An 18,864-nucleotide genomic window follows, 5' to 3' on the forward strand; every position below is an offset into this window, starting at 1 on the left:
ATTCTATAAAAACAAAACCAACAACCCTAGACATTTTTTAAAACCTGTGCATTTTGAAACCAAATTTGTGTCTAAGTGCCTGTTGGAGCCCTGCTTTTATTCTTTTAGGCTGTTAAATGTAGTGACTTGGAATAAAGCATGTGTGTGTGTGTGTGTGTGTGTGTGTGTGTGTGTGTATATATATATATATATATATATATACTGCATATATATATGTATACATATATACATAAATATGTATGTATATATAATTTTTTACCAAAAATATATGTCAATATATATTTACTTAATTTTTTTAAATTAAAATTTTTTTAGCAGATTCAAAGCAGAATTCCTTTTTCCCACTACTTCACCCCCAAAGGTTCACCTTCTTTGCATGGCGCCTGTAATCTAAAAGTAGCACTCATAGGCACTTGTACCTGACTCATAATTTATATTCCCTCAGTGCCATGTGTTCAGTGAGAAGCTCATTGATGTACCTCCAGGTGTGGATGACTGAGATGACCTAGGAGAACTTTTTTTTCAGGAATATTTGCATTTTAAATTGCAAGTTCAAAAGAAATTCAAAATGATTGAATATTTTTAGGCCAGGAAGCGATAACTGTGGTTCCTACCCTTCACTACTGTGTAGAGAATTAGTACATCTATTGACAGGCATGGAAGCCACCCTGAGAGAGAAGGAAAACGGGATCTGACATTTCCCACACACATTCTGTTCATCTGGCACCATCCCACGCACCTCTGTGAGGTAGGCAGCGTTGTCACCATTTTACAGATGGCAAGTCCAAGGTTCAAAGAGGTCAGGTCATTTCCCTATAGTCACACAACTAGAAAATAGTAAAACTAAGATCTAGTCCAAAGCTCTTATGCTACACTGGAAATTAGAAAAATTGTAATCGGGGTTCGCTTGGGTTTACCTAGATATGGAGCAATAACGCCCCTTCATCACTCTTCTATTCAGTTGAGTTCAAAAAGCAGTCATTGAACGTCTATTATGTGCCATGCTTTTCTAAGCACTGGGAAACCAAAGATGAACATAGCATGACCTCTGTCTTTGAGACTCTTACTGCTTCATATTTAAGTAATAAAATATATTCCAAAAGAGCAAAACTTATTGAAATATAATAGACTTAGGTGTAATTACCACTCAATGTAATATGACTACTAATGCATAACTTGTTGGGAGATTACATTTAATGTGTTATCTTACTGCATTATTTAAGAACTCCATGAGATAGAGACCCTTATAATCTCCATTTTATAGCTGAGAAAACAATATATCTGGGCTGTCCAATGTGGCAGAGATATGGCTATTTAAATGTATGAATTAAAATTAAATACAACTATAATTCAGTGCCTCAGTAGCACTAGCCACATTTTAATTGTTCAATAGCCCCCTTTGCCAAGGGACTACCATACTGGGCGATGCATACATAGAGTACTTCCCTCATTGCAGAAAGTCCTATTGCACAGCACTGCTCTAAGTAATATGCTTATGGAGGAATGTGGGTAGGGACTTGGGTCTGCCTGCAGAGTATATGCTTTTAACCATTGTGTGATATTGCCCCCTTAATATTTATTTAAATTGGGTTGGGGGGAGGCAGGGAAAGAGGTAGAAACCTCTTCTTTCTTTAAGAAATAAGAAATATCTGAGATGGGGAACTAGAGACATATCAACAGTTTCCCCTCCAGTTTGTCTGTGGTTCTTGTAAGAACTGGAAACTTCCTTTCCCTGGGTCAGGAATGTTAGGGCTTGCTGTTTGACTGTACTTTTATGGAACCATAATGTGACTTTGGTAGGAGTTACACTAGGATTATGCCTTATTCACTTTGAAGCCTCAGTTCCTAACATAGTACCCAGCCCATAATAGGCCCACAGTAAATGCTTCTTGAGCTAAATTTCGATAAAGATAACTACAGTCTCTTCTGCCCATCTCAAAAAAATCATAGTGCCGAAGAGTAACATTGGTGGTCTTTCTTATGATTCCTAGGGGGAAATAAGGAAAGAAGACTTTTTCCAGGGCTTGGCTTTGTGACAACAAGGCCACGTGTGTGTTTATCTGCACTGGGATAAGGAGGTGAAGAGGAAATGATCATAAGAGCTGCCGAAAATCTGGGCCAGATTATACAGTATGCCATTTTAAATCTAAACTACAGAAACTCCGTATATGGCTCCAGAGCGAGCACTGAAAAACAAAAACTGCTTCTATACCAAATTAATTCCTATTATCATCTCCTTAGTGCAGTGAAAACAAACTGGGCCACCGTCTTTTCAATGCTTCCCGGCGTGTTATCCTAGATGACTGGCTCTTATCCACCAAATGTGGTGTGAACGCTGAAAAAAACAACCACCACCACCCCATTTTGCTTTCCAGCTCATCCCCCTGCTTCTTTTCCTCAATGCAAGGGCTCCAGTCCTCCCACTCATCTTCCTTTCTTTCTCTTCATGATTTAGCTAAAGTATTGGCTTCTGTGTCATTTAGAACAAACAAAACCTATAGAAATATGGTTTGAAAGACAGATTTGCTGATTTGAGATGGGAAGCAAATGTTGGATGCTCGCTCATTGCTTGTTAAAGCCTTCAATTTACAGCAGAAATAAAAAGGAGCTGTTCAACAGGTAGTGTGAAACAGTCGGCTTTGCCAACGGATAAGAGGGGGAAAAAATGCCAGGCTCGTTTTGAATTTGCATTTAACAACCGGGACCCTTATTTCTCCAGGCAGCAGAAAAAACGGCAACTTTCTTAGAATGATTTAAGAATTCCCTGGAGGCATTTTGCCCAGGCCCTTTTGTAGGCCATTTTGGGAGGCTTTAGAATCCTTCTAACAGGGCTTATCAGAGAAGATTCCAATTTAGAGCAGCCAAAGTTTACTGTCTGATATCAGCTCTAGCTTTTCATTCATTCTTTCTGTCTTTATTTTTTTTCTTTTTCAAAAGGAGACATGATGTTTTACAGTGTTAACAGTTTTGAAAGGTCCTACATTTCCAGTGAACAGGGCGCTATTGTGAAAAGGGCTCTGAAAAGCATTATTCAGGCAAAAATGCATCAAAGGGATGTGAGTTAAAAAGAGGAAAGTTTGCCGATGTAGAGATCGGAGGCAGCATGTACTGACAGGTGCAATTATAGACAAATAATTGAATCTTTTAAGAACGATCTGGTGAAATAAGGCAAGAGTTGTGGACTCACATCGGAAACCTGTTCATAATTAGATACTCAGGGGTCCAGCTATGGATGACATACATACCCAAGGTAGGGAGCTACTTTACTTGCAGGACATACTAGCTATTGCATTTTGTAAATCGGGGGAAATGGCATGCTTTCATCCCAACGGAACCTAATTGATGCAAAGGTTGGAGAGAAGGCTCAGCTTGCTCCCTTGGACCCCCAGGAGTCGGGAACCTCTTTCAGCCCCGAAGAGCTTTAGTCAACCCAGCTTCTAAGTCCTTCAGTCTCAAAGAAACAAAAGAAATGTAGACTTTTCAAAGTTAACTAATTGCTTTGGTTAGTAATATTAAAGATCTACTTCCGTTGACTTTGTCTACATCCTACAGTGTTAGCTGAAGACGTGGGGATAGAGAATAATCTGGTGTCTATTTCTGAGGTTGTTCCGATAAAGTCTCAAAGAATAATAACCTTCTTTCTGGTCTTGAAATATAGGTGCTTAAAACCTTGGCTCGAGGAGAAGTGGGGTTCCTGTATGTACTGCAGCTATACTTGCTCAGCAATCTGAGTAGCCGCTCTTCCTCAGGTTTCCTCTGCCTGGAGATGGAAGGATGATCGAGGAGAGGGCATAGACTAGCGCAATACAGAGCGATCGTTTCTACTTAGAACAGGGCAACGGGCACCCCTGAAGTGCCATGGATGCTTCTGTTGGACACATTGCTTCAGGCTTTCATTCTTAATGAAACTATAACTTATGCTGCTGTAGTGTGTGATTGTTTTTCCTTTCAAATGTATAATTTCTTTTTTCCTCTTCTGTGTATAGTTGGATTACATTGTCATTGTAATGCTATTAAAGGTTCTTAAATTGGCTGCGAGTTACAGGCTTTATAATGACACCTTAACTTAAAATCCAGGTGACAACCCTTTTTCTACCATAGAGAATTGACTCCTAATGTCTTTGGATCTCTTGTATTTTCCTTCCTCTTTCCTTTGTAATGGCCAGCTTTTCACTTTCCCTTCTACCTTTCGGACTCCATTAGGACCTATGTAGACAGAAGAATGTCTTCTGCAGCAGCCTACATCAAGTATTTAACAAGCTCAAAAGTAAATCCAGAATTTACCACGATGGTAGCCACAGCCTCTCCTATTCTCACATTTATGAAGCACTTAGCACAGTGCCTGACCCACAATAAGAATTCAATACGGGTTGGCCACAAAAATCATTTTAGTGCTCACCTCATTTATTCATACCATGAGCTAAAAACATCTTCAGTATTTCCCTGGAGTTTGACATCTGGTCTACTTTTGGAATTATTATTGTCCCATATTTCTGCCTGGATCAGTAGGGGTGCTTTAGTATTTACATCATAGACTACAATGGGGGTATTCAGATTTATCCATGGTGGGCCACCTTGATCCTAATTCCAACATTGGTGCAGACTGCATGACCTTTTAAAAACCGGATCACAGGAGTGAGTCTATAGGGCCCACTCCTACTGTGGAAGAATTAGACTTTTAACTGAATCAAATGCACATGGAGGAATAATTAGCTATCCAGTGACCTTTATGTCACCTCCTTTCTTTATTCTCCAGTATCAATGATGTAATTGTAGTGGAATTAAATGTGGGCAGCTCAAAATTACATAGTCACATTCAGCTTTAGTTTCAAAAACTAGTTGCTTGAAGCCTGTCAGCAGAGCTTCTAGCATTATAAGTGATGACATTGGGTCTCCGCCCTGGCTGTGTCTTATTGTCGCCTGCAGAGATTTTTAAAAAATACAGATGCTCAGGTGTATCCCGGACAGTTTTAAAAAAGGCTCCTCAAGTAATTTGAGGGTTGAAGACCACTGATTGGCTGGAAAAGAGACTTATGGCATACTACAGTTTTATTTGTGTGAACCAACTTAGTTGAACTCTCCTCCTCACAACCTAAACCATGGCACACCCTCTTCTCATTTACACAAATACGAGTTAAAACAGCAGAGCAGAAAGAGCATAGCTTTGATGCAGAGGAACCTGATTTCAAATCTTATCGCTGCCTCTTAGAACAGAGTGACCTTGGAAAAGATGCTTAAGTTTATGAAATTTTAGTTTCCCCATTCGTCAGATGGGAATAATAGAGCTTCTTTGTATGGGAAGATTAAATTAGTAACGTGATATGAAAACATTTAGTACAATATCCAGTATACAATATGAGCTCATATATGTTACCTTCCCCCCCTTCTGTCCTCAATTTATTCATAGGTAAAATGAGAGGCTTAGATAACATTGAAATTCACCTTATCCTCTAAAATTCAGTAAGTCTGATTCTCTGCTTTCGACATTGTGATTGGGGAACAAACAGCACATATCATTTCCCACAAATCGCGTTTCTGTACAAGAAATAAAGCTATTGGCACACAGTTGACAAGGAATGAATTTGGAGTTTCTTTTAGGATCATGTCCACAAATCTCACTTGGCTGCCTTTCAGCCTGACATGTCTATGAAGTGGCTGGCCACGGTTGGGGATGTGGTTGAAGTTGTGGGAACAAGATTTTTTGATTGAATAATGCCATCCGTTTTATGTGGGCATCTATCTTGTGCCTTTGACCACCATTCACTGGCTTCAACCACATGACCACCTAACCTACTTTATACTTGTAATAATGGTGGTAGCACCTGGCATTTATATCATAGCACCTATTTAAAGTGATACACTCCATAGGAGCCCAAGTGAAACCAGAGAACAGCTTTTCATTACTACCAGGCTAATGAGTTTTTGTCACGAAAGTAAATATATTGCTGTCTCTTGATCTAGTCCCAGAGAGTCATAGGAGACTGCATTCCAATGTAGCTTGGCATCAGGGAAGAGTTGTGATTCATGGCAATGACTCAGTAAGTCATCTGCCTTGCTTGTTGGCGACACATACCTACCTGCCTTTGCCTGGTCATCTGGCTCCAAATGGAAGTTCAGCCAAATGAGAGAGGGTCTAAGCTTCTATTATCACCTAATTCAGGCTAAGAAAGCAGAGGACTGGGAGGGTCTTCCAAGGTGCAGGCTCAAGGGAATTCTTTGTGTTATAGGCAGATAAATTGTCTCTGGGAAATGTCACTTTGATGATGACAATATGATGCTCTGCTGTTTCCCAGTGTCTGGCAAAGTGTAACATGAGATGCAGTGCAATTTAAGGGTTAAGAGCAAGAGATTAGAAATCATGACAAGCTGGATTCAATTTTGGCTTTATTACAAAAACAGACAGTGGGCCAGATTTGGTCTAGGGCTGTAGTTTACCCACTTCTGACCTTTGGATTTTGCACTAATAAATTACTTTAATCCTCTAAGTTTCTCTTGAGTATTAAAAGAGATAATAGTTATAGTAAAACACTTATCAGATTCTTGGCATAGAGTAAACATTTTACAATAGCTGCTCTTATTTTATTAAAAATATTATATATCGTATAATTTAAGATGCCATTGACTGTAAGGTACATTGGATTTCAGAGCTGTTAAGATGTGATAAAAGCCTTAGAATTAATGAAATTTGGTAACAGTAATTAATTAGAGTAACAAGGTTATGTTTAGAATTTTAACCAGTGGTAGTTTAAAGCTTCTCATAAAACATTTCTTTGTGATGGTTTTCTTATCAGAGACACATGTCACGAACTCCTGGGACATGTTCCACTACTTGCGGATCCAAAGTTTGCTCAATTTTCACAAGAAATAGGCCTGGCATCTCTGGGAGCATCAGATGAAGACGTTCAGAAACTAGCCACGGTGAGTTCATTTTCAACTTAACTGTTGTATTTATGTCCATTTGAAGGTGAAGGAAGCTTTAGAGTTATCAACTATGACTTTTAAGGCAGACGTTCTGGAGAGGGCATGGTGACTGTCCCTTTCTGTGTTGTGTTCTTTTGAAGCACAGTATGTTCTTGGCTTATTAACCATCGAAATACGTGTGTTTTATCTTTCTCATTCAGGGTTTGGCTAGGTAGAAGATATTTTAGGTCAGGTCATAAGGTCTCTGTCACAGTGACTCAGCTCAGTCACTGTGGTATATAAGCAGTCACAGACAACATGTAAATGAATGAATGGCTGTGTTCCAATAAAACTTTATTTACAAGAGCTGGTGGTGGGACAGATTTGGCCTGTAGTTTGCTGACTCATTTTGTTTTGGTGTTTATTTCCTAGAACTATTAGTCATAGTAAAAGGTATGCATTGATGGTAGGGTGGGGTGGGGTTGTACTTGAGATCATCTCTTTGATTAGTTGCTATGATAATGGTAAGACCCAACTTGAGTTAGCAATAAGCTCCTCAGGCTAAACAATCATGGTAAGTACAAAACTGGAAAAAGATTTACTTCATGCTATGGTCTCAGCAAGTTTCTTCTCAAAACAAGCAACATGAGAGGAAATGTTGGCGGCTACCTTTAAGATGCTGGAGAGCTAGACCTTATAAGTTCATGTGCCTTATTTACAGAGCCCAGGGTCAGAGAGAGCAGTTTAGCAAACTCACTTACCTACAGGGACCAGTCTGTTAGCCTCAATGAGCAAAGCTACCGGAGGAAGAAAAAGTGGGATCTTAAGTTGTGTGTGTTTGACAGAGATACACATTGATGGTTTATCGGACATGTGGGAATATTTTTCACTCCCACCAAGAAGTAAGTTTTCTCCTAGATTTCTTAAGACACACACCCTTTCTATATATCTTTTGTTTCCTACTTTTGATAGAGATGTGGGAACTGGCAAATATTTCTCTACTAAAGGAGAAATAGCAGTGCAAAACCCCTGCTGTTGGGGTCAGTGAGGGGATGAATAGGGGGTAGTGGGGACTTTGGTGAACTTTTGGAGAGCAACATCTGTTCCACAGCAGAAGGCTGATGCTTACTACCTGCTCATGGCTGCCAGGTGGAAAGGCAGGGCTTTGTGTTGCCAGATCTCCAAGTTTTTGAGAGAGGCTGGCGATGTGGATTTCTAAATAAAATTACATGATTTAAAAAATTTTAGCTCATAAAAAAAAATCTACCATTATGAGCTGAGGAATATATATTTGTAGACTGAATCAGGATCTTGACTTTTTACTTTTTAACTTTTGCCCTACGGAATATATCTCATTTATATTGACTATCTATTATTGTGTAACAAATAACCCCAAAACTTAGTAGCTTCAAACAGTGAACATCTACGAACACTTATAGTTTCTGTGGTTGGGAATTTGGGAACAATTTAGCTGAGTGTTCTGGCTCGGGGCCACTCCTGTGGTTGCCGTCGCGATGTGGGCTTGTCTGAAGGTGGCTTTCCCCAGAGCAAGTGATGAGATCGAGAGAGAGAGAGAGAGAGAGAGAGAGAGAGAGAGAGAGAGAAAGAGAGAGAGAGGAGAGAGAGAGAGAGATTGAAGGGAGGAAGTCGTAATACCTTTTGTGACTTGATTATATACTGTTCATGTTAGCCATATTCTATTCATTAGAAGGGAGTCACTCCAACCCACACTCAAAGAGAGGAGGATTAGCCTTCACCTTTTGGAGAAAGGAGTGTCAAAGTGTTCGTAGACATGTTTTAAAACTACCACACATGAGTCCTGTTATTTAATTCTCAAATCTTGGATCTGGGTTTCAATTCCACATTTGGAACCTTTTCTGTGCCTTTCAAATTTCCCTTGAAATTTTCTGGTTTCAGCCTTTGACCCACAACAACTCATACATTTGGATAGGAATGAATGTATTGCTTACTTCTCTGACTCTGAATAGCTACGAACTGGGATTTAACTCTGCCAGGTTGTGCGTGGGTGCATGCGTATTTGTGTGTTTGTGTGTGTGCATGTGTGTGTATGTGTTTGTGTGTGTGTGTGTATGTGTGCAAAGAGAGGAGAAGAAGGAATAAAGTAGGACTTGATGAATATGAATGTAGGTGGATCTTAGTTAGTGATCTTACTCTTTTCCTAAAAGCAGTGACAAGAAAGCAGTTTTGTTGTCCCTTATTTTACATTCCATCAAATGATTAATTAATCCATCAAATGATTAATTAATTAATTAATCATTCAAACTAATATGTGCAAAGAACATGTTCCGCACTTAAACATTTATAGCCTATATAGATAAAAACCAAGATTTTTCAGAGGAGAGGAAGTTTGTGCTCAGTTTTCAAAGATGAGAAAAAGTCAGCCAAGAGGTAAAGGAAAAGGGGGAATAGCGGGACAGTTTCAGCGGGAATAAGAAATCTCTCTGGTTTGGGGGTTCAGCAGGAATGCTTGCTCACCAGTTTTGAGGGTCGTGCTGAAGCCCAGGGTTGCCTTTTGTATTAGTTTTCTGTTGCTGCCGTAACAAACTATGCGTGGCTTAAAACAAAACAAATTTGTTATCTTACAGTTTCATAAGGTTAGAAGTCCAACACAGTTCTCACTGGATTAAAACGAAGGTGTCGGCAGAGCAGTGTGCGCCTCTGTGGAGGATTTAGGGGAGAATCTGTTTCTTTGCTTTTTCTAGCTTCTAGAGGCTGCCCACATTCCTTGTCTCATGGGCCCCTTCCTCTGTCTCCCAAGTCTGCAGTGTTACATCCCTCTGACATTCCTTCCATTGTCACATCTTTTTCTCACTGACTGTAGCTGGGAAAGGTCTTTTAAGGACTAATGTGACTACATTAGATAGATAATTCGTGATAATCTCCCACCTCAAGTCCATACCCTTAATCATATCTGTGAAGATAACAAATTTGCAGGTTCCGGGCAGTAGGGTGTGAACATCTTTAGGGGTCCTTCATTTGTTGTTTCTATTTATAAATTTGCAAAAAAAAAAAAAAAAAAACCCAACTAATGCACATACCTTGAAAACTATTTTTACGAGGGCCAGGAAACCTGTAGGATGAGTAAGTTTTCTTTCGGAATTTACATTCCTTAGCATGATTCCAATACCCTGGGTCATGGATTGCTCTAGGTCCAACAGCTAAAAACACTTCCATCTGTTAGAAAGCATTAGGTCATTAATTATATTTCTTTCTCTGTCTCCCTCCTTTTTCATTGTCCTTTCCCTGGAATGCATCTGCTTTCCTGCAAAAAACCAGTTCAAGTCAACAGATATTCAAGTCAACAGATATTCCTTGAGGGGCTAAAGAACCTTAGGTATTGTGAGGTAGGGATAGAAAAAGACTCAAAGGTAGTATTTGCTTCAAGGAACTCACAATCTAGTATGCAAAACTATAGAGCACCCAAAGTTAGAGTCAGCTTTTATTGATATACATGAACAGATATGTAGGACAAGTGGATTTCAGGTAACTCTGCTAAGCGTGTGTGAGTTCTGAGTTCACTGTTGGAGACTGGGGTTCAGAAGGGGGGCCCTGGGCCAGCACAGAGTTTCTTCTCTATACTGGAATTGCCTGGTGACAGGTTAGGAAAATCAAGTGTCTCCCAAGGGAGCTGAGCTGTCTGGAATCTTGCAGTGGCTTTGACAGTTAAAAAAAACCCAGAGTGTAAACTTGCAAAAGACTTCAATGCAGAAGATTTTGAGTCTCTTCTAAATGCAGTGGAGATTTGGGGTGGAGGGGTGGTGTCTCACCATTGTTTTGCCTGCACGACTCATTTCTCCTTTCCAAATATCGCATCAGCCTCCACCCCAACTTTCTTTGATTTTTCGTGTCTCACAAGCCTTGCATTTCCAATTCTTTCCAGTTTTATAGTTTGTCCACTTACTTTGAACAGTATTTTGCAGACCAAAGACAAATTTGGAGAGCATTTTACGTGTGCTTTAGAGAATATGAAGGAGGATAGACTCACAGGGGGAGGAGGGTAGGACGAGTTTTCCAGAAACGATACTAAAACTGCCATTGATTTCTAGAACCACATCCCGTCCCTCAGTTAAAAACAAAGCGAATGGAAAACTGCTGGAAGATGGTCTTAAACAAAAACACAGTTAGATTTCAGCCAGACAAGTTCAAAGTAAACCTTGAAAAAAGTAACCTATTGGATGACATGCATATGAATGACCCTCAAGCCAAATGCTGAAGCTAGACACCCAATTTAATGACCCAATTGCAAAGACTAAGAGATCGGAGCTAAGGTCTCACTAGGAGGGGTACAAAACCCAGTGACGAGGGGATAGTGGTGGTTAGTGAGATCCCTTAGTGTCCAGGTGAGAAACAGAGATAATTGTTAGCTGGTTTCCTCAAAGTGGCTCCCATTGAGTCCCCTGAAAAGAAGTACTAGAATACAATGAGAGATGAAATGTGCCAAAGAAGAAAAATCCATAGAGAGGACAAATGGAAAACCACAGAAATCACTATTTATGCAGAACAACGAAACATGCCATATTCTTTTACTCTAGATGACATTTATATTATTAATGACTCTGTTTATATAGTGCCTGCTTTTCCTTGTGTAGTAAATTTAAGCACTGATGAAAAAGAGAGTCACACCTAGTGAAAGCAGATACTTAACTTTCTATGATGTGCTGTCAACAAATCCATCTAAAGAACAAAACAACTTCCACTAGGACGAATTGGTGCCGCCAGACTCCGTCTTGTCCTGAGCTGCTTTTGAACTTCTGGGTCTGATTTCAGAGAGGCCAGGCTGTTGCCTGTAGCTACTGCCTCCCCTTGCTATATATTTCTGCCTGATATTTATTTTGACATTTTAATAATGCTCAGTTTTGATAATGAAGCTATCTCTGCTGTTTTATGTGGGCAATGGTTTCTTCGCCCTGAGAACCATTTAAATGAAACTCTTTTGTATCTGAAGAAATTGATGGTGCTGCTTGGTAAATGTATTTCAAATGCATTGTTATACATGTAAATAATTTGCCCTCTGGTGAGTAATGAATAAGGCTACTGGTTTTGGCAGCTGCACTCTTTTCAGACTCATCATTGTCGTCCAAGGTCTGTGCATGATAGATATGTAAAAATATTCCCAGTAAGGGCTGCTTAGAATGTGCTATAATTTAGAGACCAGCCATTTCCCACTGTAGTGCTAGCTTAAGTGGATTTAATAGATTAGTGTCTTCTTTAAGGGTTGTAAACTTAAATGCCTCCAGGGGCCAGATAGGTAGCAAATGTGTAAAATAGCCTGATACAAGATAATAAGGAGTATTGGAGCCTCTGGAGAACTGGAGAATCCACATTATACCTGAAGGCCTTCAAATTCAAAAATTAAAGCAAAACAAAATGTTCTTTGGCTACAATTTATGTCTACAAGCTGAAACAGAACTATAGGTGCTCCGCTGCCAGCCCTTGTGTCTAAAGTTAGATTAACTTTATACCATCTTTGAGGACCAGCCCAACTTACATTCATCTTCATATCATGTGGAATATTCTCAATGACTTTTTGCTGAACACCTGGCTATTTTTTTTTTCCTAGGAAAAGATGGGTATTACAGTGTTCACTAGAAATAAGTATCTCGTTGTTGAGAGGTGACTGGTTTTGAATTATAATTTTTAAGAGATATAGGCATGACTGTCATACACTGGTGCTGAGCACATGTCAAAGATATATTTAACTCATGAATGAGCAAAAAGCAGGGTGGTATACCTAGTTCAAAGAAGAATTTGAGAGACCAAGACTTTATCGTCACTGAAAGAAAGATTCCTAGAATAAGGGTGCAGCAGGGTTTCTGTTCTACAGGGCAAGAAACCATAACCTTGAACTTATCTTTTCTACCAGGCAGAAATCATTTACATGTCTAGTGGACAAAAATAACTTGCAGCTGATCAATTTTCACAAGGTAACTTCTACCTCACAGCACCTGGGCCCTAATCATTAGTAAATAGGAAGTCAGACAAAGGTTATAGCTCCTCGATCAGTGCTTTTCAAACTGTAGTATAAAATAACCTAAGGATCTTGTGAAAATGCAGATTCTGTTCATGAAGGTGTGGAATGGGGTCTGAGATGTGGCGTTTCTGACAAGCTCCCAGGTAATGCTGTTGCTGCTGGTCCAAGAGAAGCAGGTGACCTGTTAGGCAGGTGGACCTGTTAGACAATGCTCGAGTGTGTTTTTGAAAAGGTACATTGGTCATCTTTTAGCCTTCTTTTCACATTTGATACTTTTTCTAAAAACTGGATTAATAGAGTATCATCAGATACACATTGTATGGTGTGCAATGAGTTTATTTAGGGCTTATTCTGGTCCTGAAAATGGACCCTCGTGTCTGTGAGAGCCATGCCGTTGGTTCTGTTTTGTGTGTCTGCTCTCACACTTTCCTGCTGCCTGCTATTTTGCCATATGCCTTTCTTTATTCAATTTTATAGGAATGAACAAACAGAAACTTGCTGATAAGGTGAATTTAGGAACTAGTCCTAGAAAAATATTGATTTCTCTTCCTCTAAATGTTAGGAAATGTAAGGGAGCTCCTCTTACCAGACAGTGAATCCCATCGTCTGAGGCAGATGGCTTCAATTCAGTCTATTCATTTCTCACATCATAAAGGCATTTGAACACACAAAGATGTGCATCACTTCTAGGAGAAAGCAATCAGGATGAATACATCACAGATGTTTCCCAAGCAGAATAAATCGGCCTCTGGCCCAGTTGGAATTTGCCCTGCACTGAGAGTTTTAGGTCATCCACTAAGTTCTGTCGACCTCGAAACATGTTTCCCTTCACTTTCTGATGAGAGAGGCGTCTCGGCCAAGGGTGAGAAGCAGTCTGTCCCAGAATGTGTTCCCAGAATGTTAGTCTCATGAAACGTTATTATGAGTTCTATAAAAAGAGGGATCTTTGGGTAAATATACTTAGGAAACAGTGGGTTAAATGAAGTAAACAGATTTGTTTTTAAAGTGTAGGACTTTTCAGAGCCTTTAATAAGATAATGTGCAGAGCAAATCTCCATAAGTGATAAAAAATTATTTTTCCAAATTTACCATGTTTCTCCATTTTAAGATGCCATTGACTGTAAAACACCCTCTTAATTTACTAGTGTTTTTTTTTTTTTTTTAAAGGGGAAAAAAGATTCAGCTAGCAAAATTTTTTTTACATTGTTTGTAAGACAAAGCTCCATTTTGGAAATGTTAAAATGTGAAAAAATGGAACTCAAGAATTGAGAAAACACATTATATGGTTGCAAAAGTCTATTTTTATTAATATTCCAAGGCACACAGTTTAGGAGATACAAGTCTAGAATATTTTCTGAAAGGGTGGAATTCATTGTGAGGCGAGACCTGATCAGCAGGTAAATTTTTTTTTTTTTTGCAGGAAAGAATTGTCAGAAAATTAATAAGCTAGGGTTCCATTTATGCTTTATCAAAACGGTAATTTATTTGTTACAAGTAAATGAGTTTGCATTGACTGGGGCTTTTGACAGCCATGAATCAAGTGTGTTTGAATTTCCAGGTATAACCAGTACTTTATCATGCTGAGACTGGTAATAATATATACAGTCAGTCTTAAACTAATAATCGACTGTAACTCACATTAGAAGTATAATTATAAAGGTAACCTTAGTTTATGAATTACCAATTAATATTTTCCTGCCCGCTGAGGACATTAGCTTGTTCTCCAGTCTCTCATGGGTTTGCCTACCTGGCCGGGGGTGGGGAACTTTTGGATGCTTTTAGAAGACTTATGCCCAGCTCTACTGAAGATGGATGACATTTAAAATGACCATTTTAGTATCTACAGAAAGCCTGACTTAATAAGCTCCAGGCTTATTTATTCCATGTAGCATCTTTGAACTAGTTCAACTATTCGGAACATTTGATACAAAGCTGACGAAAGACTGGAAGGAATGCACATTTATACATTTTTTAATTGAGATATTTGGGTGGATGATCAGTTTGTGTGTTATTTCTAAGAGTAACTTAACTAAAAGTTAATAATGTCTACTCCAACTCACTAGTTTCACTTTTATGTCTTCTATGCAGGTAGAAAAGTAGTAGCGCCTTGCCAGGAACACTGCATTTATTTAGCTAGCACTATAGACTGTCACTTCTGTCCTTTCTCATTGTTTTCACCACTGCCTTCCCTTGGTCTTTTTCTATTGGAGTGATGCTGGGCCATACTTCCTTGACTCCCGCTGTAGTCCGTGAACTTTGATTTGGGAGCTAAGGCTATTTTGTTCTATCTATTTGTATATATTTCAAATGTGATATTCATCATTGCCAGTATGAAGTGTTTGCCATCTATTTATACCACGATGAGAACATAGCCATTACTTGGAATTAAAAAGTGAGCTCTAGATTGCCCACTGTGTTTAGAAACAAATCCATTTGCCATCCGGAATAGCTGGACATTTTGGCAACTCAAATCTTTCTTTGTCATTTTTAACTGTATCCTAGGGGCTTCAGAGAACCATCATATAACTGCAGATGAGGAAAAGAACCAACATATTTTAGATATTTAGAAACTCAAAATAGAGCTGCTTTGATAACTGTTCATTCTCTGTACCCACTTAATTTTATGCATGCAGTAAGTGGCACCCCAAGTCAGCAGCTGGGGGTCTCTCAGCATGTGCTGAAGCTGTTAGTCAGGATATTTGATGGGCAATGTGTGGTGTGGTGTGATGTGGTGGAAAGGGTTTGAACCTGAAGTTAGCCCAAGGGAGTTTGAGTGACATCTTTTTCCACCCCCAGCTTTATTGAAATATAATTGAAACATAACAGTGCGTTAAGTTTAAGGTGTACAACTTACTGATATATCAATAATACACTTATATGTTGCAAAATGATTAGTTAGCTAACACCTGCATGACATCGTATAATTTCCATTTCTTTTTTTGTGGTAAGACATTTAAGATCTTTCTTAGCAACTTTCAAGTGTCTAATATGGCATTATTAACTATAACCACTATGCTGTACATTAGATGCCCAAAACTTATTTATCTTGTAACTGGAGGTTTTAATCCTTTGATCAGTTCTACCCATCCCACTGCCATCCCTGGTCACCACCATTCTAGTCTCTGTTTCTATGAGTTTGGCATTTTAGAATCCACATATAAGTAATATCATACAGTATTTGTTTTTCTTTGTCTGACTTATTTCACTTAGCATAATGCCTTCCAGGTCCATCTGCGTTACTGCAAAAGGTAGAATTTCCTGAGTTTCTTACTTTCTTATGACTGAATAATGTTCCATTGGAATATATATATATATATATATATCCATTTATACATCTTTGTCCATTGATGGACACAGGTTAGTTTTGTATCTTGCTATTGTGAATAATGCTACAATAAACATGGGAGTGCAGCGATTTCTTTAAGATCTTGTTTTCATTTCCTTTGGACATATACCCAGAAGTGGAATTACTCGATCATATGGTAGTTCTACTTTTATTTTTTTGAGAAACCTCCATACTATTCTCCATAGTGGCTGCACCATTTTACATTCCCACCAACAGAGCACAAGGGTTCTCTTTTCTCCACATCCTCACCAATATTTGTCTCTTGTCTTTTTGATGATATAAATGCCAGCTTTGTTACTTACTAATCTTGTACTCAGGGACAAATTATATTATGTCCTTGTGACTCAAGTGTCTTCTTCAAAATGCTGATATTCTTCTATCCAGTGCTTCACGAGGAGCAAAATGCAGTGAAACACTCTTACGATGTATGTCATGCCATTAGTTACATCACACCCAGGTATGATAGTACTTGATCTCACTATTACAGACTAAATAATTTTAAAATCATTTCAAGACCTGAAATTCTTTAATTCTTTTCAGGAAGAGCTAACTTCTTCCTGTGATTCGATAGCCCTGACATAGAACCCTTCTTACTTTTTTCTTCTCAAAGTAAGCCAGAATGCATTCGTCAAGAACAGAAGATTTTTGCAGTCATTTTAATTTCCACACAGAAACACAAAGGAAGGACTTTTCTAGTTTAATTACAATGGAGTAGACTCTCAAATCTTATACTTGTATTAGAAATATCTGTAGTGTAATTCCATTTCTAACAAATGCAGAGAGAAGAAGGTTGGGATCATTTTTTAATGAGCTAGAATAGCAGAGGTAATGTTATAGCGAACTATAGGAATTTAATTACCCCATTCCACAAATGTAGTTTTCATATAAAGGAGTCAAAAGGATTTCCAAAACTATTCTTCTGAACTGTGATATAAAAACCCAAGACACATTTAGTGGATGTAAAATGTATTACTGTACATTATGAGCCACCACAATGAATGGGAGCACAATAAGAAACATGGCATGAGATTGAACACACAGTGATTAAAGATCTCTTTGCTCCCTTAGAAATATTGTAATTTGCTTAGAGTTTCATATGCACATTTCTGGAATATTTTTGGTGGGTGGGTTTCATACTAGGGAAAGGTTTCCCAGGAAATAGAAATGCTATCATTTAGGGGCTTACATCCAGAGTAGGTAAAGTAAGAATGCTGGGAGGAATAAATCACCCAGGGGGCCTCATCATTCTTTCCTGGGTCTGCAAGTCTGTCTTTATACTGCCGATAAAAAGTCATTCCCTGAGCACTGGAGGGAGGGCTGATGTAGGGGGACTTAGGGACTCCTTTACCGAAAATTCTTTACAAAAACCTTTGTTTCTCTTTCTTATTACAAAAGTGGCACACATTCATTGTGGAAAAGTTTTAAAGAATAGATACGTAAGGAAAAGAATATAAAGATCATTTGCACCATCACAGCAGCGATAAACACTGTTAACATTTTGGCATATAGCCATCTAGTTTTTTTTGGAAAAGTTATTTTGCCAAGTCAAGTAAAAACTAAGTAAAAAGGAGTCCCGACTGTGTGAAAAGGAGTCCCGAGGTGTTCATCCATTTATCAAAGACTTGTGCTGTCAGGAGAAACTATCTTTTATATCAGCAGAAGAAAGAATATATTGGAAGTACTCAAGAAATATGGAGTTTATGACTTTTCACTCAGGTAAGTTGCAAAGTGGTTTAGTAAACATCATATGTAGCTAATAAGTTTTATTTGCTTTTCCTCTTTTTTTTTTCGAGAAAAAAGTTAGTAGATACAACCTTTTAAATAAAAAAATTGCCTTCCGTATGTTTTTTAATCTTCAGTCTTCAAATTTTACCTTAATCTTGTCCCTATGGGTGAGTGCTACCTTTGTCTAATCAACATTCACCCCTCTTATTGTTCTCTTCTTGAATAAGATCATCAACATCCTTCCCCACAGCACTTGACCTCAGATAATCATCCCAGTAGGGAGTAAAGGGAAAGCTGGAATAAAATAGAGTGGGCCTTACTCTATGTGACATTATTGGTTTTCCTCGGGCCTGTACCTGTATGGACCTGCTAACGAGGCAGTACAGTGTAGTGTGTAATTCAGAGTACAAGTGTTAGGGTCAGATGACCTGGATTCACATCAAGGCTCTCTCACTTATTGGCTGGGTAACCTTGGATAAATTAATTAACCTCTCTGTGCCCTAGTTTCTTCATTTTTAAAATGAGAATAATAATATCAAGTCTTGTAGAGCTATTGGAGATTAATGAGACAATGCATTGTAAAGCTGCTTAGCGCAGTGCTAAGTGTTCAATAAATGCTAGCTAGTGTCTTTGACATGATTTTACTCTTAGATATCTAGGTGGTCACATCAGTAAGACTCAAATGCAGGAGAGGCCCCTGGAGAGAATTTCTACTCTTGGGTAATTCTCTAACTTTCAACAACTCAGGTTTTCCCTTCTGAAATGCAGACTCTGCAGTTTATATTACAAAGGGGCTTTAGATGGAGACAGCATGCTACCTTGCAAAGTGAAGTATTTTAACCATAAATAATAAAGGTAAGGCCTCCCCTAAAATGTGTCAAGCTTCTTCCCGAAGATGGAG

The 18,864-nt window shown here is 38.7% G+C and overlaps 1 protein-coding gene across 1 annotated transcript in view; it reads left to right on the plus strand.

The window, feature by feature from the left end:
• The window catches only part of TPH2 (tryptophan hydroxylase 2), an 88,730-nt gene that overhangs the window by 43,860 nt on the left and 26,006 nt on the right, over positions 1–18,864 (plus strand). Inside the window, exon 8 of the mRNA XM_033117627.1 lies at positions 6,792–6,918. Coding sequence (XP_032973518.1) covers positions 6,792–6,918 — 127 coding nt within the window. The remainder of the gene's footprint in view (positions 1–6,791; positions 6,919–18,864) is intronic.

Source organism: Rhinolophus ferrumequinum, chromosome 10 (genome assembly GCF_004115265.2).
Source record: "Rhinolophus ferrumequinum isolate MPI-CBG mRhiFer1 chromosome 10, mRhiFer1_v1.p, whole genome shotgun sequence".
Taxonomy (NCBI): Eukaryota; Metazoa; Chordata; class Mammalia; order Chiroptera; family Rhinolophidae; genus Rhinolophus; species Rhinolophus ferrumequinum.